At 33.5% G+C, this 25,489-nt stretch overlaps 4 protein-coding genes across 5 annotated transcripts; all 4 read right to left on the bottom strand.

Annotated features, from left to right (window-relative positions):
• Positions 1-6,060: 6,060 nt before the first annotated feature.
• Positions 6,061-10,870, bottom strand: LOC118033667 (probable DEAD-box ATP-dependent RNA helicase 48). Its single transcript, XM_035038740.2, has 10 exons — positions 9,775-10,870; positions 9,421-9,527; positions 8,997-9,052; positions 8,685-8,909; positions 8,317-8,523; positions 8,143-8,223; positions 7,733-7,828; positions 7,434-7,649; positions 7,087-7,269; positions 6,061-6,635 (listed from the first exon to the last, which is right to left on the bottom strand). Exons 1-10 carry the CDS (start codon positions 10,797-10,799, stop codon positions 6,405-6,407), a joined length of 2,427 nt encoding a protein of 808 aa, XP_034894631.1. The 5' UTR covers positions 10,800-10,870; the 3' UTR covers positions 6,061-6,404.
• A 2,507-nt stretch (positions 10,871-13,377) lies between these two features.
• LOC118033668 (tetraspanin-10) lies at positions 13,378-17,333 on the bottom strand. The gene is made up of 11 exons (XM_035038741.2): positions 17,162-17,333; positions 16,510-16,622; positions 16,365-16,419; positions 16,198-16,253; positions 14,955-15,002; positions 14,595-14,643; positions 14,396-14,479; positions 14,218-14,285; positions 13,874-13,999; positions 13,697-13,772; positions 13,378-13,617 (listed from the first exon to the last, which is right to left on the bottom strand). The coding sequence occupies exons 1-11, from the start codon at positions 17,213-17,215 to the stop codon at positions 13,552-13,554; spliced, it is 795 nt and encodes a 264-aa protein (XP_034894632.1). The 5' UTR covers positions 17,216-17,333; the 3' UTR covers positions 13,378-13,551.
• A 2,534-nt stretch (positions 17,334-19,867) lies between these two features.
• LOC118033876 (LIM domain-containing protein WLIM2b) lies at positions 19,868-21,390 on the bottom strand. 2 transcript variants are annotated; one of them, XM_073408418.1, is made up of 4 exons: positions 21,256-21,390; positions 21,002-21,118; positions 20,568-20,738; positions 19,868-20,364 (listed from the first exon to the last, which is right to left on the bottom strand). In XM_073408418.1, the coding sequence occupies exons 1-4, from the start codon at positions 21,388-21,390 to the stop codon at positions 20,062-20,064; spliced, it is 726 nt and encodes a 241-aa protein (XP_073264519.1). In that variant the 3' UTR covers positions 19,868-20,061. The 2 variants fall into 2 exon arrangements, with proteins under 2 accessions (XP_073264519.1, XP_073264520.1); XM_073408419.1 differs by having other exon boundaries at positions 20,649-20,738.
• A 1,107-nt stretch (positions 21,391-22,497) lies between these two features.
• LOC118033669 (remorin) lies at positions 22,498-24,501 on the bottom strand. The gene is made up of 5 exons (XM_035038742.2): positions 24,252-24,501; positions 23,993-24,046; positions 23,827-23,914; positions 23,072-23,153; positions 22,498-22,914 (listed from the first exon to the last, which is right to left on the bottom strand). The coding sequence occupies exons 1-5, from the start codon at positions 24,436-24,438 to the stop codon at positions 22,711-22,713; spliced, it is 615 nt and encodes a 204-aa protein (XP_034894633.1). The 5' UTR covers positions 24,439-24,501; the 3' UTR covers positions 22,498-22,710.
• Between the last annotated feature and the right edge of the window lie 988 nt (positions 24,502-25,489).

The raw sequence follows: 25,489 nt of genomic DNA, 5'->3' as shown, positions 1-25,489 counted from the left end.
GTTATCTAGGCGATTGTATAAGAAAAGGTTGAAGTTCAAAAGACCTGACTAATTAGTATTGAGAGGACCCAAACTTAGATCCAAGGCGAACGAACTAAGAGATAAAGTGAGTGTCCTTGAACAATTGTTGTCAATCGTTGTTAGTACATATGGTCAACCTCATTGTCCTCTTGGTTTCAATGAAGATTCACCTCCTCCTCCTCCAGCTTTTTTTAATATTAAAAGAATATACTGCAGAGAATTATTGATGAAATTTACATCACCAACTGAATGACTGGCTAAGTCCCTCAAAGAGTTCTAGAGAGTTGAAAAAAAAAACTACAGGACTTTGCCACCGACTATTATAGATCGAATAGCCGAACAAACTAAATCCATCAAAATGTTCTAGAGAGTTAAAAAAAAAAATTAAGTTAGATATAATTCTTTAAAGACTTAATTCCATCAGTAATATGCATATGATTACCGATGAAATTATCAATAGTTTTTTTTGTCAGTAATATGTATAATAACCACTGATGAATTTATCAAATGAATGAATGTTAGTAAGTTTTTTGTTTGGCGTGTGTTTTTTATTTGTAAATTCCATCAGTGATTATATTACTTGAAAAATGACCAACAACATATAAAAACAATGACAAATATATTGTTTTGATAAAAAACTTTTAATTTGTGATTTCATCAATATTTTTTTTTAATAGAAATCAGTTTTGTAAATACGATAAAATATTTAATCGTGTTATGCAATATTCCGGTGGTGTAATATTTTCGTGCTTGATTTGTGATGCATGCATGCAGTAGCTTTTTTAACCATACCTGGTAGAACAAGAAGAAAGGGGCAAAAAGATAGACTTCGGCCAAGCTTATTCAGCTAACCATCTTTATTAAAAGCAAGCCTCTTTACTATAGTGCTAATATCAGAATTTCTTGAAAGAAGATGCTAACTTCGTGTTTTCAGAGTCTAGTGGTCCACACAGTCACATTCTTCTTGTCTTTGATTAATGTAAAAGATGCCACAGAGATAGATAAGGTTTGTTTTATTTATTTATTTTTAATTGGAGTTAATTAGCCATTATTTCAATGCATTATATACTTTGAATTCTGAAAGGAGAGTGAAGACTTCCCTGGAGCCAGAGTCAAATAATTGATGGTGTCAAATTTGTGAAAGGGCTTTTCAATGTCGCCATCCCAGAATATATGCAAGTTGTTTGTTTGTTTGATTATATAAAGCGGTTGGAATTTGGAAACATAATTATTATAGTAAATTAATGTGTAAATAATATATACTTTAGTCCATATAAATAATTAATAAAAAAAAACAATGGGATCCTTTATTTATTTATTTATTTGGAATTGTAAGTGTTTTTCTGTGGATTACTATCATATAATAAGGTTTTGGGAGGAAAAGATAATAAAATAAAATTATAAAGAAACAGTTGGGAAAAAAAATGATCATTTTGTGTCACTGGCCTTACTGTATGTAAGATGCTACGTTAAAATTTCTCAGAAATTGTAGGTTTAATTTAAAAAAAATATAATACATAGGGATCAAAGTGGAACATTGTTGAATTTGCAAGTGCTAGAATATAGTTCAACCCAAATAATAAGTTGACTTTGACCACTGTTGTATCGTATTTGTTTTATGGTGTCGATCACATTACTTTGCAGGTGATGTTCACAAGTTACCATCATATTATTATTTAAATATCGCATTCTTTTGACTTTCTTATTTCTATGGAAATATAATTACCGTAGAATTGAACCGTCATCTTTGACTTAATAGAAAGGCTCACACATGGTCTTAGCTTCTTGGTTTTGAAAGACAACAGCCAAGAAGGGAATATTGCAAGCGAGAAAGCAAGCAATATAATAAGTGATGGCCTTGAGTTTATACTCACACATGAATTATGCACCAATGTTTGAAATAAAACCCACGAGAGGCATGAGCATAAAGTCATGATAGGCTACGAAGTCCATCTCAAATAAAGTTTGCATTATTCGGGTTCGGGCATATTATATGGCCAAATGCTCTCCTAAAACAAGGGTTATCATTTTGGCTCTTAGAAACTTTAATAGCCTAACAAATCTAAAGCAAATTAGATCTATGGTATCCACATAACTCAACAAGACAATGATATGGAATTTACTAAGATTTTATGAAAACCAAACCCATAATAGAACTGACGCACTTAAAGTTGATTGTCATATCCAAATACACTATTCTTAGTCAAACTTAATTTACTTACCACCAACCGACAAAACATATATGCAATAAATAAATGTAAGTCTCTTGATCACTTATTTTGTAACAATTGGTCTTGTTATTATCATTAATAATACATAAGCCATAAAATCCAAAATTAGAAAAACTTTTACAGTGATTCATTATCACTCTAGCTAGACCCTTGTCTTAAAGTAGTTCAAAACTATAGGTGACAAGCATATTGATTATCTTAACCTTGCATAAACACACTCACATGGATTTAAAGTTATATAAATCACCTTAAACTCCAAAACAAGTTATCTTATGAGAGAAGAAAAATATCATCTTTAACATGAGTATCCTTTGTAATTAGACTCTTACTTACATTATCTAACAAGACTCCCAACTCGAACCTAAACTAACTTAGACATAAAATATCCTCATCCTTTCTAAAGTACTTGTTTTGCAAGTGTCTATTTACTCAATTTCAACCTCCTTATGCCTTTCAACCCATTACAATCTTATGAAAATCATAATATTTGATAAGTTTTCAACAACCTCATCACCTATAATCATCAACAAGGATAATAATCATGTTGCAATGCGATCCACAAGATAATTTTTTAGCTCTCCCAAGAAGTAAAAGTGTACATATTAGAAGAAAACAAAGTTTTTGTATTAAAAAATGTAAGTATTAATTTGATTTGGTTATTTTGTAAGGAGATTCTATTACATTTACAAATGAAAATTATTATTATTATTATTATTATTATTATTATTATTATTATTATATATATATATATATATATATATAAACAAAACTAAATAGTTCATAAATTACTTCATATATATTTTTCATTTTGCTTTAACTTTCTAAGAGGTCTAATGAGCTTTTAACACCTTATAAACACTTGTTTTTTTTTAATCTAAATCAACATCCAAAATAATTGTCTAAACTTAACAATTATAAATTGGTTAAACCATATATTTTTTTAATGTAAATATTAATTTAATTTAGTTGATTCTTTTTATAATTCAAAAAATTCAACTCACTTGGTTGGTCTAAAAATTTCATAATATCCAACCGAATAAATCAACTACATGCTTCTATCTAGATTTTAATACATATTCTTTCAGCTTAATTTTACATGTCTAATGTTTGCATAAATGATGTATATATACTATGATGTTGGGTTTTGTCTTAAATTATGAGTTCAAATGAGAAAATAAATACACATGTACTTAATCCTTATAAAAATCTAACCTTACTACTCATCCAACAAATCATCTATCAAGGCAATTAGAAACTTATTTTTTTATTTTTACTTCTTTCAACTGTCTATATAACACAAAAACACCATGTAATATCATTTTTCTTTACCAACAATATATGTGAAGCCAAAGAACTAATATTTTGCTGAATTATGCCACTTTCCAACATCTCTTTGACTAGTTTCTTAATTTCTCTTTTTTGAACAAAAGAGCTTTTGTAGGCCTATAATTGACAAGTTGAAACTCTAGTTTTAAGGGAACTCTGTAATCGAACTTCCTAGTTGGTGAAAGACATTTAGGTTCCTTGAACTAGGGGTGATCATTTTCGGTTCGGTTTGGTTTTTATCAAAAAAAGTAACCAAACCGAAATTTTTTTTAAAAAAAAATCGAAACCAGTTCGAACCAGTCGGTTTCAGTTCGGTTTGATTTTTTAGGACAAAAACTGGTTCAAACTGGTTTAGCTCGGTTTTTTTGGGTTTAGCTTGGTTTTTTTCGGGTTTTTTTAGTTTGGGTTCGGTTCGGTTTGGTTTTAGGCTTATAAAATCGAAACCGAACCAGTCGGTTTTTTCAAAATTTTAATCAGTTTTTTTTCACGGTTCGGTTTTTTCGGTTATTTTTTTCCAGTTTTCTTGGTTTAATTGGTTTTTTTATTTTTTTGCTCACCCTTACCTTGAACATACTTGTGTAATCTTTGAGAAGCCTTCCAATTTCAGAACTGACCATGACACTCTTTGGTTCTTCCATTACTTTTACTAAGAAAAACTATCTCATAAACCCTATTATTATTATTTTTCACTTTTCTTAACTTTTTGTTGTTGTTGTTGTTGTAATATACTTAACTGCACCTCTATCTATAATTTCTTTTAGCTCTATCATTTGTCCTTCCTTTTTAAAAGATGTCTTAATCTTAGTAAATTCAAATAAAATTAGGGAATACACTCTCAATCAATCTACCCTCAGCACAATATCACATCTTCCTAGTTTTAGAATCCTCAGGTTTGTTACAATTTTGTAGTTTTGCATAAGCCATTTAAAACCAAGAGTATAAGAGTCATACAAAATGATACTACCATTTGCTATTGTCACTACTAATAAAAGACTTAATAATTGAAGCTTTTACCTTTTTAATAACCTGTTTATTAATAAAGTTTATTAATAAAGCTATATATGATTTCACTATCAATTAGAATAATCAACTCCTTTCTTTGGCAGTTTCCTCTAATTCTGATAGTGTTATGAGCATAATTGTCAACAAATACATTCAATGACAAACCAAACTCCTTAATCTTATTATTCTTTGTTATACTTTCATTGTTATTCCCTATCTTAGCATCCCAAAATTCTTTACCTTCATCCTCATTACCTTTAATCATGTGCAATCTTTTATCACTATATCGATGTCCAGGTACACATTTATCTCTATATTTGAAACACGGCCCTACTCTATGCCTTTGTTCATACAAGGTCTCATAAACATTTTTTTATTTTTATTGACTTTCATTCTTGTATTGATTTAGAGGTTTAACTATAAGATTACATATTGGCCTCCCCGCGTGAATTTTAAAATTAATTATTGGCATGAACTTGTTTTTCCTTGCTACAACATTATTTGATTATTCCTGTCATTTGGCATGCTTAAAGGCTGTCATTAGTGCTATTAGTTTAAGTATCTTCAACATAAGTTTAATATTATCTTTCTTTAATCCACAAACAAAAATGAAAAATGTAATAAGATTTAGGAAGCGAAGAGTTCAAAGCATGCATAAGAGATTTTAATTCCTTTAGAGTTGGCTCCAATTTCTCTTCACCATTGATTCTTGAAATTCTTGGTGAAGGCCTTGCAATCTTTCATTCAACCTTCTGCAATGTTTTTCATCGTCTTTCACTTTATAAGATGGGCTCTAGTACTAATTGTTAAGCTAATAGCTCATAGCTTAACAAGGAAAGAATTCAGATGAAGAACGAAAGAGGAGAGCAGAGAAGAAATGATTGTATTCTTATTACTAGAGAACCATGAAATCCCTTTTATATCATTTATACACTTCAAGTTAACGAACTAACTCTTCCGCCTTCTAACTAATTCTCAACTGACTACTAACAGTGTTTAACTACTTTGCTCTTTAATCTGTCTAGCAGTTGCTGCTGCTACTGTCCTTCCTTCTTTACCATCACGTGTATTTAGGGGGGGCGACAGCAACGACGCAAGACATACGGGTTTAGTCGTTTAATGATCCAACACGTTTTGCAACTCTTTAAAACATATCTATTTCTGCTTAGAATACATTCTTAGGCGATCAATTTGCATTTGAAGCTCCAACGTATCTTCCTGAGATCAAATCACAAGTTCAGTGGTAATTCTCATCTCCCTCAATGTGCATCCATGTTTAAAAATGAAACCAAGGGTTTCCAAGGACACCCCACTGTTATGGTTTCGAGTTCTCACTTGGAATCCTATACGCTTACAGATAGATAGGGTAGGGATTAAAGGATGGGGGAGGCCCATGCCCATTGCTTATCCCCCCCGAAACCCCAAAAAATAAAAAGAGAAAAAAGTACTTGAGAAAAACGCAACTTAAAGATCCTCGACAAATACTAATAACAGCAATAATGATATTACTAAAAAACAATATAAAGAGTAACAGGGGTGCGTGTATCTGAGTGCATTGTCGTTCGCAGCCCACTATCAAACAAAATCCAGATCATGAGTACACTGCACTGGATGATGCAATAGAATAACCCATCGAAAGCGCAATTACAAAGCTTAGAAGACGCGATAGCATGATGATTGAAGGCAGGAGCTAGACCTAGCACATATACCAGTTTTCAGGTGGAATAAAAGTTGAACCTGGTCTTTCAGCACAAGTTCATGATCCTTTTTTAACCTCTGCAATACTAACCAGCAGCTTGCACGTATTAATGCTCCCAGTGAGTGCTACCTTCGGATCCGGATACCAGGGATGTCTTTCAAACCCATCTTTAAAGCTGTTTTTCTGCAGAGGGAAGGTGGTTTTTGTAAGCCTATTGACTCGGAAAATCGGTTGGCTAGATCAACAAGCGAGGTTTTGTCCCTTCCAATTTCTCTGACGGGGTTATAATAGTCTAGCCAAGCATGATATGCTCCTTCTTTGACACTACTATCAATCTTTGACATGGACTCCTCCATCTGCAAAAAGTTACACATATAAAACCTGCAAAATTGCATGCCCTGATAACAAATAGATAAGAGGGACTACAACTCTAGAATGCATGCATTTTGATGTTTCAGGGTGGAAAGCATTATATTTGCACTTCAAATTGAGGCTGACTACATTTTAGTTACTGTCTATATCAGGACCACGGCTGTGCCTTTTCTGATACAATCAAGGATCATCAAATGATGCTAATTCCACAGTTCTGCAACATAAAGAATTCATCACTAAAAATCTTGTTTAACATAAAGAATCCTAGAGCTTCAGAATGTTAATTGTGAATTCCACACATGCCCTTTGCATACTTATTCTCTAGGTTCAGTTTCATTTCTTTTAATATCAAACCATAACTACAATCTCTTAGAATGCTGAATAAAAACAAGCACAAAAGAAGCAATTAGAGCAGGTAATAAGTTAGGGAAGTGCCTTAAGCTTAGTTTCTGAATCCATTTTTGGTAAAGGAAACTTATCAAGTGGCAGGTCTTTTAACTCATCCAGGAAATATTCTTCCCATGGTGCGAGCAATAAGATCCCTCCTCCATCTTTCCCTTCATGTCCTATTCTTCCAAGCCGATCTATATATTGTTCGCGATCACAAGGAATCCCCACCTGATTATTGTTAAAATTGATGCATTATTTTACAGTACTGGGAAAACATATACATAATACTGGGTGTTGGAGAGATACTGTCTCTTGGGGCATAGATGATTTGATGATCAGCAATTTATACAAGCAGAATATGAATATATAACTTTCTCAAGAGTTCTTGGTACCTGAATGACCAAAGTAACATCAGGATAATTCATTCCACGAGCAGAAACATCAGATGTAACAAGAATCAAACGATTTGATTCCTGGAATTCATCAGAGACACGAGTTTGATAGAGTTGAGGCTTTCTAGAATGCATCTCCCTTACATTCATTTTCATTTCCCGGAGAAGTAGATACATGAGTGATGTTACCATCCCAGTTGTACAGAAAACAATAACCTGGAGCAAGTTAAATGTCCAGGACTCAACCACACACATTCCACTTTGCAAATAAACAAAATCCAAAAACTACAGAATCTTACCTTGTAATCAGGTGCCTTCTGGATATGCTCCTTCAGAAGATAATGCACTACCTGAAAATGCAATTCGTGTGGAGAGACAAGAAAAGACTGCTTGATCTGTAGGAGCAGAAACAAGGATTGATGCTTTTTGCTTCTCAATTTAGAAACAATCACGAAATCAAATGCCAAATAGTCAGCATGATTTTACTTATAGTGATTAGACATCTAAAACATCCATAGTCGTTAAGCCAGTGATAGAATGTTCAGCCTAAGACAAACTGTGGGCATTGTTTTATAGGTAATATGATAATTTGTAACTGTGGGCATTGTTTTATAGGTAACATGATAATTTGTAACAACATCAGGTAATCATCATCTGTCATTCCCTGATTTGTAATTTTACCATAACAGTTTCTTGATTTAAGGTATACCTTAGCAGGAGTTTCCATGCAACCCACAGTATTAACAAAATCATGTTCCCTTTTCAATACAAGCTGAGAAATTCGATGAACCTGCATAAGCATGATTAAAATCAGAATGAAGTCATGTGACACAATAGTGCTGCTTGTTTGACCCATCAACAAAGAGATGAGGAAAAATCTAACCTCTTTTGGAATTGTTGCAGAGAAAAGCAAGGACTGTCTCTGACGGGGCAAGCAGTCTACAATTTTCTCCACATCCTTCCGGAACCCAAGATCAAGAAGGTGATCAGCCTCATCAAGTATAAGCATCTTCAATCCCTTCAAATGCATGGATAAACCACTTTTATTCTCAATGTGATCCAGCAGCCGACCAGGAGTGGCAACAAGTATCTGGAAAAGGTTAGCACCAGAAAGTGATCTACATGTTTTAATCCTGAAACACAGGAATAGCAACTACATATTTATTTCTTTGCCTTTCTCCTTTTCCATGCACATGCCATGAAATTAGTCGAAGTTAAACTTGCAAAAAACACAATAGCACACGATCAAACCTGACAAGGATCAGATTCAAGGCATCTCTGATCATCTTTGAAACGTGTTCCTCCAACTAGTGTTTGCATAACTATTCCATCATGGTACTTCAGTATAGCATTTGCTTCTGCTGCTATCTGACTTGCTAGCTCTCTTGTGGGGCAGAGAATAAGAACATATATCGGGGAAACTCGTAGCTTGGCATTGCTACTTCTTGCCTTCAAAACTGCTTCAATTGCAGGTAGCTGTTTGTGTTTTACAATGGCACTGAAGGAAAGAAGCTAAAATAGCATAAATTAATTTACAGGAATGACAAGAGACTTGTAGTTTACCAAAAAAGCTGCACTTTTTCCTTTGCCAGTTTTGGCTTTGACCATAGCATCCTTACCTGCTCCGAATTGAAGTGAAAACCATTATTCAAACTTCACAATGTGTAAGTATGATCATTTTCAACAGAAATTATTCTCAATATGTATATTAAAGGTATAGTAATAAATGAAGCATGGCTTGACTTGTTTGAGAAAAAATTATGGATAATCAAAATGGAGCAAAGAGAGCATTTCTTCAGGATAACAACATGAGATATGCTACAAGCAGCCAAACACACTCGTGGCCTCGCACACGCCAAAAATGAAAAAGTTGACAAGCATGCGCACACTAACAGTAGTGAACTATCCTGAATTTTGAGCTAGCAGACTGAATAATTGCCAAAAGCACTCATAACTGAAGATGAAACATAAAACACAGTTGGTATACCCTCAAGGCAAACAGAAAGAGTAGCCTCCTGTACCCTGGTCATTTGAACATAACCAGCTGCTGTAAGTGCTCTGACAGTCGATGGAGACAGACCACATTCATCAAATCTGCAAAAATATATACAGCACAAAATCACCAATTAACAAATAAAACACAAGATCATTACATTACACATTACTCCAAAACCTCAGCCTTTACTCTACCCTAGACTCTCCAGAACATGCAAAGTTCTTCCCTTTACTTTTCCCATTCTTTTCAAGCGAGACAAAAATTATGCACATTTTCCAATGAATGCTGAGATTACCTTGGTAGTTACTGCCATATGACACCATTTAAAACCAAGAGAAACCTTACCGTTTATCGCTAAGAATTGAATCCTCGTCCTCGTTCTCCCCGTCATTTCCGGCCAACTTCTTCTTCCTCGCTAGCTCATACCTAATCAACTCCACTTCACTCGCAAAATCATTCTCAAGCTTCTTTAATGGAACCCTTCTTGTCTTCTTCACATCATACTTCCCTAAAGCATCTCTACTCCCAATCTCCTTCGCACTCCTCCCTCTCCTCTCTCCCCCACCCTCCAAATCATCACTCTCATTTCTCCCAAACCTCCTCTGTTTTTGTGTTTCAAAACCCTTATTCTTCATAAATTCACTCACATTCCTTGAATTACTCACGGCCCCTCGCTCATTCCCTGAATCTCTCCCAAAATTCATCACTTTGTCATTAACAAACCCATAATCTTCATCATCATCACTCGAAGAACTCTCATTTCTCCTAAACTTCCTCTCTTTCCGCACAAAAGGCTTAACAGAAACACCACTGGACCCAAAATCTAAATCTCTACGCGTGGAATAATCTCTATTTTTCACATAATGAAACCCGTTTTCTTCGCGATGCCGCGATACATTGCGCCCTTCTGACATTAATTTTCTCAAATCTAATGGCGAATTAATCGATCCTGGCCGTTGATTAGTCCCAACAAATCCTGGCCGTTCATCTGATGGGGCTTTCAATGGCCCATCCATTTCGTTCCACAAATCTTCAGCTCCTTCTTTCATGAACCGATCAGCGAGGGCTTTGATGTGCTCTTTGGGGCTCATGGGATTGAACCCCCTTGGGTCCGGGTTCAGGTCCGGGTCGGGTTGGCCGGCGAGTTTGGAGCGGATGTGGGAACGCATCCGGGCTTGGTAGAGTTGTTTTTCTTGGTCAAGGAGACGTTTCTCTTTTTCTTTGGCTTTTTTCTCGTGGAGGCGTTTCCATTGCCATTTGTTTAGACCTCCAGGGAAGGTTCGTGGTCCACCACCCATTAGTCGAATGAAGATTCGGGTCCGGAGCTGTTCCGATAAGGGTTTGGAGCGGTGGATGAGTGATTGGTACATGATGGCGAAAGGGAAGTCGAAATGCCAACTGAAAGGGTTTGGTGAACACTTATTTGTAGGGTTTAAGAGAAGATGGGTTTTGGCTTTTACAGTCATGATTTTTCCCCCACAAAGACAAATGTAAATTATAAATTGGTCTCTATAGTTTCCAAAAATCAATTAATTAGTCCCCTTGTTTCAAAAACCTTTTTTTTTCTATTGACCAACGTTGACCACTCGAAACAATTTTTTTATAGATAAATTTAAAATTCATTGTGGATTCGATTGCTAATTTTGATTAACGGAACCTTTTCTTTTGTAAAGATGAACGGAGAATCTTCTAATAAAAATGAGAGAGAGAGAGAGAGAGAGAGAGAGTTAATATTCATCAAATGTTTTGAAATAGGTGACCCCAAATGAAAAAAGTTATTATTCATCAAATTTAATTATATGAAGTTGAAAGGTTTATTTAGGAGTATGGTTGTGATTGTTTTTCAAAGTGTTTTTTATATCGAAATATATCAAAATAAATTTTTTTATTTTTTAAAAAATTATTTTTAAAATCAACACATCAAAAACGATCTAAAATATACTAAAAAATATAAATTATAATAAAAAAATTAATTTTTTTAAAAATACAGGTACAATTACATTTCTAAATATTTTCAAGTAGAATATTCATCCAAGATGCTACAAACATCAATTTCCTGTATTCTCACCTGGACCTCCAAAAAAGAATATACAATAATAAGGTTGAAATGCATGGCCATAACCATAACATCTGCACATAATGCAACGAGATTCATGTCTTTAAAACTTGTTTTTTTCGCCGGAGCCCATTGGCGGACTTCGTTTATTTGGAGGTTTATAGACATGTCCTCCCCAATCGATGGAGTTTGCTAAGCCTAACAATCCAGTGAAAATTAACACAGGCGTTGCACGGTTTTTGCTAAGTTAGATTTAAATTCTTTGTAAATTAATTTTTCAGACTACAAAAAAATATTTTTTTACCAAATTATTTTGAGCTTGGATTTAGATTTATATTTGTTTATTTCATAAAAAATTAATAATTTAGCAGCCCACTATTTTATCTAGTCTAGCCTATTAATAATAGAATCTGATTAGTTTTTTTTTTTTCCTTAAAGAGTTTTATCTAGACCTAAACAGTCTTTTTAGATCAAAAAACATTGAAATTGATAAATGGAGGGAATTTATTTTGATAATTACCATAATTAATCATATATTAGTTTTGATTCCAAAATCATCTATATAACAGGTTGAAGAAGAGTTTTTTTAGGTTAATTTTTTCATCATAAAATTTACAGAATTTGTGACTCTTCTTCACTTGAATTTCTAGTTTCACTCTATTTTATACTTTGATTTTATTTATTTATTTTATATTTGAGTATATATTTCTTTGTGTTAATTGGACCTTGTTTAAGAATGCACATAAATAAGGTGATATTGTTGAAATTCCACAGGCTTATTGTAGTCTTTTTGCATCAAATGAAAAGCAATAAGGTCTTTAGTATAAGGGATTGATCCTTAACAATGACAACAAATTTCAAATTGGTTATATAGTAAGTTCTTCATTAAGTTAATATCTTTTGTTGATTTTGTTTTAAGTATACTTTCCATAAATGCTAAGAATTTATGTTAGGAGTTAGTTCTATTTTCTTATGTATAATTCTATGTATGATTAGTATGCATGTTTGGATTGTATTTCAATTTTTTATGCAATTTTATATATAATTGTGCAGTAAGCATGTTAGTCTTTTGTTATGATTACAAATTTATGATGATCTTAATATATTACAAAAAAAAAAAAAAATTATTTGACCACTTTGAACTTGAGAAAATTCTAGTTGGAAAAAACGCTAAAATTTTCAAATAATGAATTCAATTCCATTATTATAGTAGCTTTAAACATCTAGAATCATAATGATTTTGCAAGCAATACTTACATCTTAAATATATTGGACAATACATAATATGATATTAATAATTTAATCAAAAGTACGAAAAAAACACCTTAAAAAGCTTTGGACAAAATATTCAGAGTTGAAGTTACAGATATGAAAAAGTTCAAAATCAATAAGTTTTAGAATTAAGATGGTTACCTCAAAGATTATCTTGAGTGAAGTTCAAAAGTTTCAACATATTTATACTAAATATATAATAATAAAATGAATATTTTGAAGTGGTTGTAATTATTGGAAAACTATCATTATCATATAAAGAATTCATGAATTCCATTTCGCATAGGAGAAAGGAAATAGGCTAAGGGTAGAATAGAATAATAAGTTAACTGAAAGAACGGGGTGATCAATCTTCCCGGAAGCATTTGGAATTGGATCGAGTGAACAGTGCTTCTAAGGGATTCCTCGGGCAATGCTGGATTGAACATGACCATTCTTATTATAGGATTTTGCCCTTCAGACATTCAGTTTCACTTATCAGGCTTCGATAGGCTTAAGGTTTTTGAAAAAGGGATCCATTAATTTACACTTTCATGGGATTGATTTGATTTCATATCTGGGACCAGTAGCTTCTTGGTCGTGGCCTAGGCTTGCTTTTTTCATTGAAAGAATCCATTCACTTGAGAAATAAAACCATCAGTCTCATTCAAACTGAGAAAAATGATCGCTAATTCGACAAATGTTCAAAGATCAACTGACAAACGGAGATATACACATGCGGTAAACAAATGATAGAGAGATATATAATGGAAATTCCAAAGAAACCGGTTCTGTTTTTTTCTCATCTTTTTTTTTCAAGCTTTAGAGTGACTCCTGGAAGCACTTCGTCTGGCACAACACCCGACGAAATAGATCATTGACTGGCATTCACAACAGAGAAGAAGAGCAGTTAGAACATCCAGGAATGACAATATTCAAGTGAAATAGCAACAAGCTTACCAGAACAACAAACAGAATGACATTAAAGATGGCAACCAATCTCCACTCAGTTTTCATATATTGTGCAACTCCTGCCCTGAAAAGTAAGAACCGATTGCACAAGAATAGTACACCAGAAGAAAAAGGAAAGTATTAACAGAACTAGAAAAGGAGCGTTGAAAAAGTAATGATGCTTACTTGCAGGAATCACAATTGTAGCATTTGGTAGCCCGGGAATTTTTGTAAAGTTTGCAGTCCTTATTGGAGCTAATCGGATGAAAGCTCAAGTCGTAGTATGAAGCATTGACAGCAGGATAACCGCACCTACAGAGTATGTTAAAAAGGGTAACCTTGGTGACATTGTTCAAATATTATGCATAACTGTCATGTGTAGACTGAAAATGCATTACTCAAACATTTCACCGAGCCAGAATGTATATCTTTGTAGTAAGGTAATAATAGACTTCACATTTCCTTGTAGTGAATAGAAAAACTTCACTTGAATGTTTGATCAGAGAGTGAGGTCAGAAAAAGACACCTACACGGATGGTGGTCGGCAGCAACCAGCTTCAATGGCTGTTAGTTTGGCTGACTTGAACTGCTTAATAGTCTAAAATCAACAGGTTTAAAAACATCAAAATCAATCTAGAAATCAATAAACATTCAGAGTTATGAAAAAAAATGGATGAGTAATAAGATTTTGAGGTAAAAAAACAGGACCTTATATTTTTTTGTTAGGTTATTGCAGTCATCAGTTTTCACAAGACAACTCTTCAATCGGTTCCAGTTCTTGGTGTTGTTCAACTGAAGCAAAGACCAAGATTAGGCATAATTGCATGAAACTTTCAAGTTAGTATAGAATCTGAATCTTAAAGTAGCATCTTTTTTTAACAAATAGCATAGAAGGCAAAGTCTTTACCTGTTTAAGAAACCATGAGCTGTAATCCTGAAGTTGATACTCCTTGTATCTAGCCAGACAAGAAAGTATTAGTAGCTGCACCATAACAACCCCAGCTAACAAAGCATATGAGAATCAATAAAGAAAGTGGCTATTATAGCTCAATTATCATCTAAAAATTGAGTGAAGCCTTTTTTTCACAAAAATAATCATCTGAAGCATTTTGTTGAAAGACTAACATCTGACCCAACTGCAAGAGAGAGAGAGGTTGAGGGAGTGGTGGGTCAAGATGAAGAACAACGGATTTGAAGAACAGATACCCAAAAGCAGAACAAAATATATAAGCATAGTTACTTGATTCCTAGATGACAAGTTTCTTACCTCAAACCAGGGACACTATGACCAGATCCATTATTAGTTATAATAAACCTACAGGAAAAATCACAAAATCAAGGAGCATTATAAGTATGATTTCCAAACTCAAAAGAAAAATGCTAAACATGTTGAGAGAAAAAGTTGGAAGGTTTTGAAACAATATGGTAACATAAAAGTGGAAAAGATTGATGAAAACTCCTATTTACTTAGTTGATAGAATTGGAAGCATCATTCTTGCTATGTCACGAGTTTACAATATGGCCACCGGTTACCCTTCACATCGCTTCTTCTTCTGTTTTTTAATTTTTTGTTGAAGGTGTATCTATTAGCATTGTAGAGATCATGGTAATTAATTGAAGAGGACAAGCTGAGATGGATTAGACTTACTTTTAATGAGAGACAAAATGCCAATTAAGAGAGAGATATTTTTCTTTTAAATTAACATAAAACAGCAGCCTGGTTGCACCAAAATCAGAGATTATTTGAAAAGGTTCAAATACAAGAGATTTCCTTTATCTCATTCTCTTTCAATCCATCCTTGTTTGCATCTTTAACTAGTATGGCCAACACTTCTCTAGCTAAATATTCCTAAGTTTTTCACTTTCCTACTGATGCATTGTATGCTAGACTTAATCCCATGTGATAACTGCAAATTTAACTCCACCAAATACCAGCACATTTACCCGAACATTATCTCCAAGCTCAACTCAAAATCTGGCCATTTCAATAAGTTAGACCATTGGAGCTGAGATAGCATGTAATTAAATCAAGGATCTTGGACCTCAACCTAAAAATTAAGTATCCACTAGAGCCAAAAAAAAAATCTCATTTTTCTAACAAATGTGGCTCACCACACTTAATATTGGTTCTTAGCAGAATACAAAAGCAGCTTAAACATGGTGGGAGCGCATAAGTTCTAGTCAATTTGGCCCAATCAATCAATCTATGGTATCTGTTTGAAATTGATGTATACCTAAACCTCATGGCATAATGCATAGAAAAAATGACCTTATTTCGAAGACAAAACTTTGAAGACAATAGCAACAGAAGTACTAGGATAAATGAGCAAGAATCATGTTTAATAAGCAAATCAATGGGAAAACTAGAAAAGACAACAAACTATTGACAGACATTGTCAAGTTCAAACCTGAAATGTTGCTGCATAGTTTGTTATCTACCTCAAAAAAAGGGAAAATACATGAGCTTGTGCGCTATAATCAAAATTAAGCCAGAAAAACAACACACTTACGCTAATACTGTGAAAACCAGAATTGCCACCAAAATGATACACAACATAACCAGATACTGAAAGTGAATAGTAGTTAAGGGATGTCCAACAAATAAAAGAAAAAAATGAAGAGCGCAGACCAATATTCAACAAACAAATATAAAATATTGGTCATTTAGTAAGGATACAATCCACAACAGTATGGAGTTGCTCTTCAAGGCGCCCAAGAACCCAATTATTGATCTAAACATCAACAAAATGTTGTATCAGTAGCTGTTAAAGGTAAATGCATAAGAGGTATAAGAAGGCTGACAATAGAAAAATTGAACTTACATTACAAAGATGACAGCACCAAGGCCCAACACTGGGAGAGTGAGAGACCTTCGACAACTGTCATGATGTGTGCTCATCCATACCCCAAAAATTATGACAGCTATAGCTAAAAGCTACGAAATGAGAGGATGAAACACACATAAACTCACAGTATAAACAAAACAAAAAAAAAAGTATTCACTTCGATTGAAAGTAAATTAAGCCAAATAGAAAAAACTGAACTAGAGCAAACTCGTTATTCTGGAACAAACTTTAACACGATACCATGTACACTTGTTATAAACCAATTACCATGGACAACCAGTTACCAGCATAACCAAGAGCAACAATAATCATCAGTGTAAAAAAGAAAGCAGATAGAATAGCACCCTGATCTTAAACAAAGTAGCAGACATGACTGCAAAAATCAAACAATTACAATGACCCCCCAAAAGAAGCAAACTTCAAAAAATTATAACCCTCGTAAAAATGAACAACTTATTATCTCCCAGAAACAAAACCACCCTTTGCAAAATAATCAACAACGCCAGAAGAATAATAAGATATAAAAAACAGAAGGGCCAGCTAACAGTGTAGCATCGAATCTGACTCGAAAGCTTAAATCAAAATAAAGATGAACAAAAAGGGAAAGGGGAAAAGAAACAAAGCTTACCATGGTGAGAAAGTTGATCCATCTAATCACAAAGTTGCTGGTGCCTACACCCATTTCTCCCTCCCTCCCTCCCTCCCTCTCTCTTTTAGTTTTCAGTATGTAAGAAGAAAGCAGCAGAAAAAAGAAAGGGAGGGGTTCGATTGAAAAAAAGGAGTAGCAGTTGTGACTTGTGAGCTAGTGGCACTTGAAGTAGAAGCAAGTGAAAAAGAGAGGGACAAGTCGAGGGTTGTCAGGGAATATCGTGAAGAGAGTGGGGGTATTTTGGTCCATGAAGGGAGAGATGAACATGATTCATCATTCAAATGGTCTGTGACCGGACACGACACGACACGACACTACACGACACCCTTAAAACAGAAGGCATGACAATCTATCTATCCTCCCTAGGATTACTGGTCAATGTACCACGTTGACCATTGTATCCTTTATATATATATATATATAGTCTTAATGTGCTTCGTCTATTTTTAAGAATACGTAAGAATTCAAACGAAATTACTATTTTACTCTAAAAATATCTATATTTATGCATGTTGATGTTTGATTTCCTTTTTACAGATAATTATATAGGTTATTTTAAAAAGCATCATGTGAAAAATTATTAAATGAATTCAGCGTACCACTTAATTCATTAATTATATTAATAGGTACAAAAATTATTTGAAATTCATACATTATTTTGTCCATGAATCTTATATCTATTAATTAACCCATTCTATAAATGAATTGATAAGCATAGTCAATCTAAGAATTACGAGAAAAAAAATTTATTTATCTCACCTTTTTTCTTTATGAATTTTGATGGAGTCAATTATACAATATCATTAGCAAGTAATACATAAGCATTTTTTTTCATGAACAAGACGATCCTTCTTTTCTTTTCTTTTTTAAGAATATCCCAATCCTCTTTCAAGTGATCTAACTAAAGGTGGATTGTGTTAACGATATGCGAGAACTTATTGAATCCTCATTCTACAAGTATATCATTTTTATAATAACTCCACAAGTATTTGATTTATTTATTTTAAATTTTCATTCAAATATTCATTATTAACTCATAATTATTTTAATACATGAGACTTTATTGATTATACTAATATTTTTTTAGATTAAGATTATAAAACTTAATTTACACGGTATTTTTTTGAAGGGTCAGAATCAAAATTTTCACAATTTTTTTTTGAAGTTCAAGATCAAACATTTCACTTAATGACTCATATGACAAAAGATTATTCAAGTGATTAATAATCACTTATACTTTCATAATAATTATAAATATCACAAGAGTAAGTGAAGATTACAAAGAATTAAATTTTTTTTTATAGAATTATAATCTAATTCGAGAACATGAGAGATGGATTTGAAGCAATTTTAAGGTTTAAAGCTATAAGTGAAAATTACAAAGGATTAAAAAATCTTTATAGAATTATAAGTCTTGTATATGACTCGCATGTTAAATGACATACAGGGGTGCATATTTCTTATAAGAGTCTCAAGGCTATGTTTTATTGGCCTTGTTTGAAAGCCTTGGTGAGAAAATTCATGGAAGAATATATGATGCGCGTAAGCAAGCAAAAAAAAAAAGGGTGTTACATCCTAGATTGCTTCAACCACTACCTTTATCAAAAGGTATTTGAAAAAATATAACCACGGATCTAGTTGAAGGCTTGCCAAAATCAGGGAAAGAACACAATATCGGTTATTGTGGATAGATTCACTAAATATAGATATTTCTTAGCTGTAGCTCATCCTTTTACAGCTTAGAAAATTGCTTAGCTGTTTTTAGATTACATCTACAAGTTCCATGAGTTCCATGGTTTATCTATGGCTATTGTGATAGATAGGGATAAAATCTTCATTAGTATATTTTGGAAAGAATTGTTTAAGTTATTAGGGGTGAACTCATCTTTCTATCCTTAAAATGACAGATAAACAGAAAAGGTTAATCAATGTTTTAAAACCTATCTAAGGTGTATGATCATGCATAATCCAAGCAGATGACATGAATGGTTGTCTTTAGCTCAATGATGGTATAATTCTAGCTATCATTTATCCATTAAAATGAGCCATTTTCAATCATTGCATGGTTATCCTTCACCCAATGTAGAGGTTAATTCTCCAGTAGCAACATTTAAGAAGGCGATTCAATAAATTAAGGGCTAGATTGGATCAATGGTTGCAATTTTAACTGGAAAAGGCTAGGGACATGATGAAATTAACAAGTGGCAGGATATATAGAAAGAGAGTTTTAGGTGGGAGATTTGGTGTGCTTGAAATCACATGCTTACAATCAATTGAGTGTAGCACTTAGGAAAAATATCAAGCTTAATCTGAGATTTTATGGCCCTAGCTCGCAAGGTCATACGAAGAGTTGGAGGAATGACTTTTAGACTGCGGTTTTTAGAGGGGGTTACAATTCACCCAATATTTCATGTATCATTACTTGAAAAAAAAGGTTGGCAATAATGCAGTTTCAACTTTTGTAATTCCAATGACAAATGAACATGGAAAAATTAAAGTCACTCTTGTAGCAAGTGGAAGAGCTAAAGGAAACTCATGTCTTCGACCGTTCTTTATCAATGTCTAGATTTCTCCCGTGCTAATATGGTTTTGTTTTTCTTCAAGGGCCATTTTTTTTATTGATGAAGAAATTTAAAGACAAAAGAGAAAGAAGAGAAATTTTATTTTCGTTCATCAACTGCACCTGCAAATACAGAAATACTACAGAAGTCTCCATTTAGTTTCCGAATTCCAAGGCGAAACAAAATTCCAGGTTCCCATTCTCTGTTGACACATGCCTGAGTAGGAACAAGGAGAGCAACCACTCTTGTATCCTCAATGTCCCCTAGAGAGGCATGTGAAAGGAACAACACAGCATTGAGAAGTAGCTCTGCACATTCTCATGAATTATGATGTCTCTTGTCAATGGCTAAATCAGAGTTGGCATCTGCGTTTGCTTCTGGTACTGTTTCATTGTTTTCTTCTGCTTCGGATTTTTCTGCTGGCAAATTTACTGCGTTTTTCTTCATTGTGGCAGTTTTGGTGAGATAACTGTAGCTACCCTTCTGCTTAAACAATTGAGCAAAGTGGGCCTTGCAGTATAGGATACCATCAAGAGCTGCATAAGATGAAGGTGTGATATAGCAACCCCCATGAGAGCACCTGAAGCATGACTTGTGATAGAATTCTCCCTCCACAGTCACCTGTCAAAATTTTGGTTGCGGCAATAAGCTTCTTTATCCTCACTCCATCATATAATATCGATCTCAATCTATTTCCGGAGTTGATCTTGGTGCATGAGATTATATTGGTGCCAGAATAAGGTACAATATAGATATCAATGAGAGTTACTCTGTCTTTTGCATTTCCATTCGAGTTGCGCAAATATATATATGATGGACGAGGAGTGAATGTTAATGAATGGGGAAATAAGAATTGTGTGTGTGTGTGTGTGTGTGTGAGAGAGAGAGAGAGATGGATTAGAAACCTTCTCTAATGGGTATGCAGTTTTTTTACAGAAAGCACATTTGTCTTGGGTGCCACAGAACATGGAGGAAAGTTTGCTTGGGGCCTTTGTCTGCATGATTGTGAAAGCATGCATCAAACTCCAGCAAACAAACTAGAAATTTCCATTAGAAACAAATTAAGGTAATGAAAAAGAACCGATTGTAAAGAATCTTGGTACCAGGCAGTTTTTCTTCTCTTCATCTAAACAGTCAGAATTGCAGAAACACATTGTTAGCAAAAAAAAAAAAAAAGGTAAAATAGGGAGGACTACATCCTTCTCCATGGAACTCTAATTCCAAAAATATGTAAAAGAAACTTAAACGAAAGGAAAACGGAGAAGCGGATCTCACGGGGTTGGAATTTCTTGGTAAAAGTACCGGTCTCCTTGAAGAGCTGGTCGTAATGAGGTTTGCAGTATAAAACTCCATCAATCGAGGAATAGCTACTCATCTATAAGACAAATTTCATGGGGGGTCAGTTTCAATAATCCTGGTAAAGGACCGTATTTTCATTAATTCTTACTTAGGCAATAACCACAAAAGAAAAGACATGAAAAAGAAAAGAGGATAAATGAATAGAACTCATACTACAAGAAGTCCATTGCAGTGGCTGCATTTGAAGCACTTCTTATGGTAAGGAACTCCATCAGCAGACACCAATTCGATGAAATAAACAGTCTTGTCACAGGCCTTGCATTTCTCTAAGGTCCCAGTGAAGCCCATTTTTTCCTGATGAATCTAAAATCAGCAGTATAGAATCTGATTTCAGAAGGGTTGCTTAGAAAAGCTTTAATGGGAAAGTTTTAAGAACAAATTCTGAAAGTTCGGCTCTTAATCTCAGAAGTTAAGATAAACAGAACTTAGAAAATCTGTTCTTACCTTTCACTTTTCCTGTATTATAACTAGCAGATTAAAGGTCAATAAAATGAATGTTCAATGGATGGACAAAAATACTTGAACCGCTTATTTAAGCTAATGTGATCCAGAGTCTATATCTCTTGGAACTTGCAGGGTACCGTTCTAAGAATAGTGAGCTATTACAGATAGATCTGAAACATTTCCTGACCAAGTCTTTCAAAGATAGTCCAGACAGGAGGTAACAAATACAACTGCAATCCTCTTGTTATGTGGTAGACAACTCAGCTGTCTCCAAATAGATTTTTTACTATATCTAGCAGCCTATCTGTCAAAAATCGTGTGTGTACATGACAACATAATACTATGTTAGCAGCAATTTGATTCCAAAATTTGTAGGCCAACAATTCAAGAGTCTCTGCTTACATTCTATATATATATAATGCTGCAAGCAATGTGCACAGACGTGGTCTGTACTAGGATTATATTGAGTGCTGAAAGTTATCAAAATAAACGGATAAGTTGTAATTGCACAGATTTTCTTCTGCACCCGTGGGCATCATATAAAAGATTCAAGGCATTAGGGACATCATGTATTGCTTCTTGGAATTTTTTTCATAACTTATTCTTATTTAACTTGGAAATGGAATAAAGAAAATTATTGGCGTAATATTAGCCTCATATCTCCTGTTGACATGATATTAGCCTCACATTTAATTGATTATGCTTGACAAAATACAAGTAGAATGGAATTATCTATTATCAGCTCACAAATGTAGCGAATATTGATCATGAAAAGTTTATCTGAAAATTTGAAATTCGAAAAGGTTTCAGTCTTTGACATCTCATTCATATACAAATATTGTGTGAAAAATGCAGGCACTACACAAAAATAAAGACCTTGAATTGTTGTGTCACCAAATTCTTCAGAACTACAGATGCACAAATGATTTAACACATGCACTGAGATTCAGCTCACACAAAAGACAATATCAAATTCAAACTCGGGTCTTGTCAGAACTTGGGTAATGGAACACATGCACTCCAATTTATTGTTTTTTACAAATATCAAAAGACATTTACAGCTGAACCAACAATATTTGAGCACAGCATAAAATAACAAGCCAAAAAATCAAGCAAATCCAATTCTAGCAGCCTTTTCTCTTCAGATTACCCCACTATTGTTCATTAGAATTTGCCAAAACATCTTAGACACTTCCTTGGTGTATACCCAGTTGCTCGGAATTTCGCTGCAGTTTCCTCTACCTTGAGACGGTCCTCACCTTTTTTTGCTTCAATCATTGCTTTCTTCTCCTCGGTTGCCTTGTGGAGTTCGGCTACTTTGTTCTTCATTTTCTCTGCATATTCAGCCTTCTTCTTTTCCACTTTTTCCTAACATATTACAAGTTAATCAAGACACTATTGAAATAGTTTTTTGCAAGAATATATACTACATAATTACTTTGAACTGTACAGGTTTTGTAAGTGGAAAGGAAGATTAGTCATGCTATAACAAGCAGTTGATACTTCAATTCATTAAGTTCATTACCTCGTACTTCTTTATTTTTGCCTCCACAGACTCTCTCTTGATTGTCTCCCATGATCCAATGGCAGAGAGTTTCTTGTGAGCCCTATTTAAAATTCAACGTGTATAACTTGCTCAGAAACAAGCTCTGAAGGTCATCATCGAGTAGGAACTGAAAGCTTTATAAAACCAAGTTTAACATTTTAACTTGTAAGACTGATTCAATGCACAAATCCTTGTTTAAAGAGGACATTGCGCAAGTCTTCAAAGATGGACCTTAGGACTTAGGATTGTATACGAACGTTTGGAAACGGAAACCTAACCAAAACTATCTAGTATCACAGCATGAGCCGACAATAAACTTAACTTCTATGGCAATTGTAATGGAGTTTCTTTCCTCGGTAATTTAATAGCTTAACAGTGTATGGTTTGGTTCAGAAAATTTCTTCTGAATGTATACATTTTTATAGTCTAAAATGCTTGGACGCCTAGACTCAATCTCAGAGACTTCCAAATACATTATTTTATGTTGGATGACCAAAGAGCTGGTCAATTCCTGGCTCGAATTTACTTTCCATGCAGTAAAATTCTAATTCAGGAGAACTTCAGAAACAAGCAAAGTTGTAAATACTGCAATCTTGTTAAACTAAGAGCTAGTAGCTTGTTCGATAAACAGATTGAAGCAGAATCATTTCAAGCATGCTTTTATGCTAGATTTGGAATCCATTATGCCAATACTAAAAGATGGACAATTCAGAGCATCAGAGATGGTCTCCTACTTGTTCTCCGCTTTAGCTTTCTCATTTTCTTCCCATGCTTTAACTAGAGCACATCTTTTCTCCGCTTCAACCCTCGCAAGCACAGCATCTGATGAATGATTCAAGTCCTTGTTATCCGTTGATAAGAAAGATATTAATTTTGATTAAGATAGTAGCCTGCGCATACCTCTGTCATTTGACCCCCTGGAGTTTTTTGCTGTAGCAGGTGGATCTGCAACCTCTGACACATCGAAGATTTAATCATACAATTAAGGGCCTTGTTATAACATGTTTAGAGAAACATTCAATTGTTAAGTCGGGCTTGAGATATTCAAAATTGCAAGCCATCAACTTTCATGAAAAACCAAATTACGAACTTTCCTTATCCTCTCTATGTCAGGAGGAACCAGAAAGCAAAGAAGGAGAAGAATAAGGAGAGGACATACTTTCAGTAACTAGGACCGAGCTCTTCTCATTAGCAGAATCATTTAAAGGGACTTCTTTCTCTTCCTTAACAGGTCCATGTTCTTGAGCTTGTGTAGTCAGAGAGGCTCCCTCAGATTCAGCTTTCTTGGGCTCCTTCTCCCCCATAACGAAGTCTTTCACTTTAGCCACCAACACCCGGAAATCCATGTACGAAGACAATTGTCACCAAATACTTCAGGTAAAATTCTATCAAGATCACCATCTAAAAGAGAAAGGACTGCTATAAATATAGCTGGAGAGTCAGAGTCCTAGATGGTGGTGGGTACATATGGAAGTTGGGTATGGACAAAAAAACAAACACACACACACACACACACACATTGTTATAAAAGAGATAATATTCTCGCATCCTTATTATTATTATGAATTAAAGTCTTCAAGAATAAGAGATGTAGCGGTCAATTAGACGCTCATCATGGCTATCGAGTTCTTCATTTAAATGCAAGTCATTTAGGGGATGCTAGTGACGGTGCACCTACGATGATGAATTGAACGAAACTTTTTTCAGCTAAAACATATATAGATGTTATTAACTTTTTTTATCATAAAAATTTAATTGTAAATTAAAAAGTTAATATTTATTTTTTAAAAAATAAATAAATTAAGAATTATATTTTTTATGATGAATTGAACGAAACTTTTTTCAATTAAAACATATATAGATGTTATTAACTTTTTTTATCATAAAAATTTAATGGTAAATTAAAAAGTTAATATTTATTTTTTAAAATAAATAAATTAAGAATTATATTTTTTTAATAAATAATAACAAATTTATTCACTCAAATTATAGATTAAGTCGAGAAGCTGAAATAAAGATACATATTAAGATTTTTTTTTTTTCATGGGGAGCTTTTTAATTTTTTTATTTAATTATATAATAATAAAATTATTTTTTTTAGAGAAAAATAATTTAAACTCAATTGAAAAAACATTTCTAGTATATTTTTTGTCCTTTTCTTATTAATATATTTTTTCCAATAAAAAATTTATCTTTTTTATCATGGGTTCGTAATTTGATAAAAAAAAATTGAAAGGAATTAGAATAAATATAGATATATAATTATCGTTCAATATTGATAAATAAGTTCGTATCAAAATTATGCATATTGTATCAATACATAATTTTTCATAAACTAATTGATAATATCTTTGTAAAAATATTTTAATCTTTTTAAAAACATAAGTGGATATTGTA

Source organism: Populus alba, chromosome 1, assembly GCF_005239225.2.
Source record: "Populus alba chromosome 1, ASM523922v2, whole genome shotgun sequence".
Classification (NCBI taxonomy): Eukaryota; Viridiplantae; Streptophyta; class Magnoliopsida; order Malpighiales; family Salicaceae; genus Populus; species Populus alba.
This window is presented reverse-complemented; position numbering and strand designations above follow the sequence as displayed.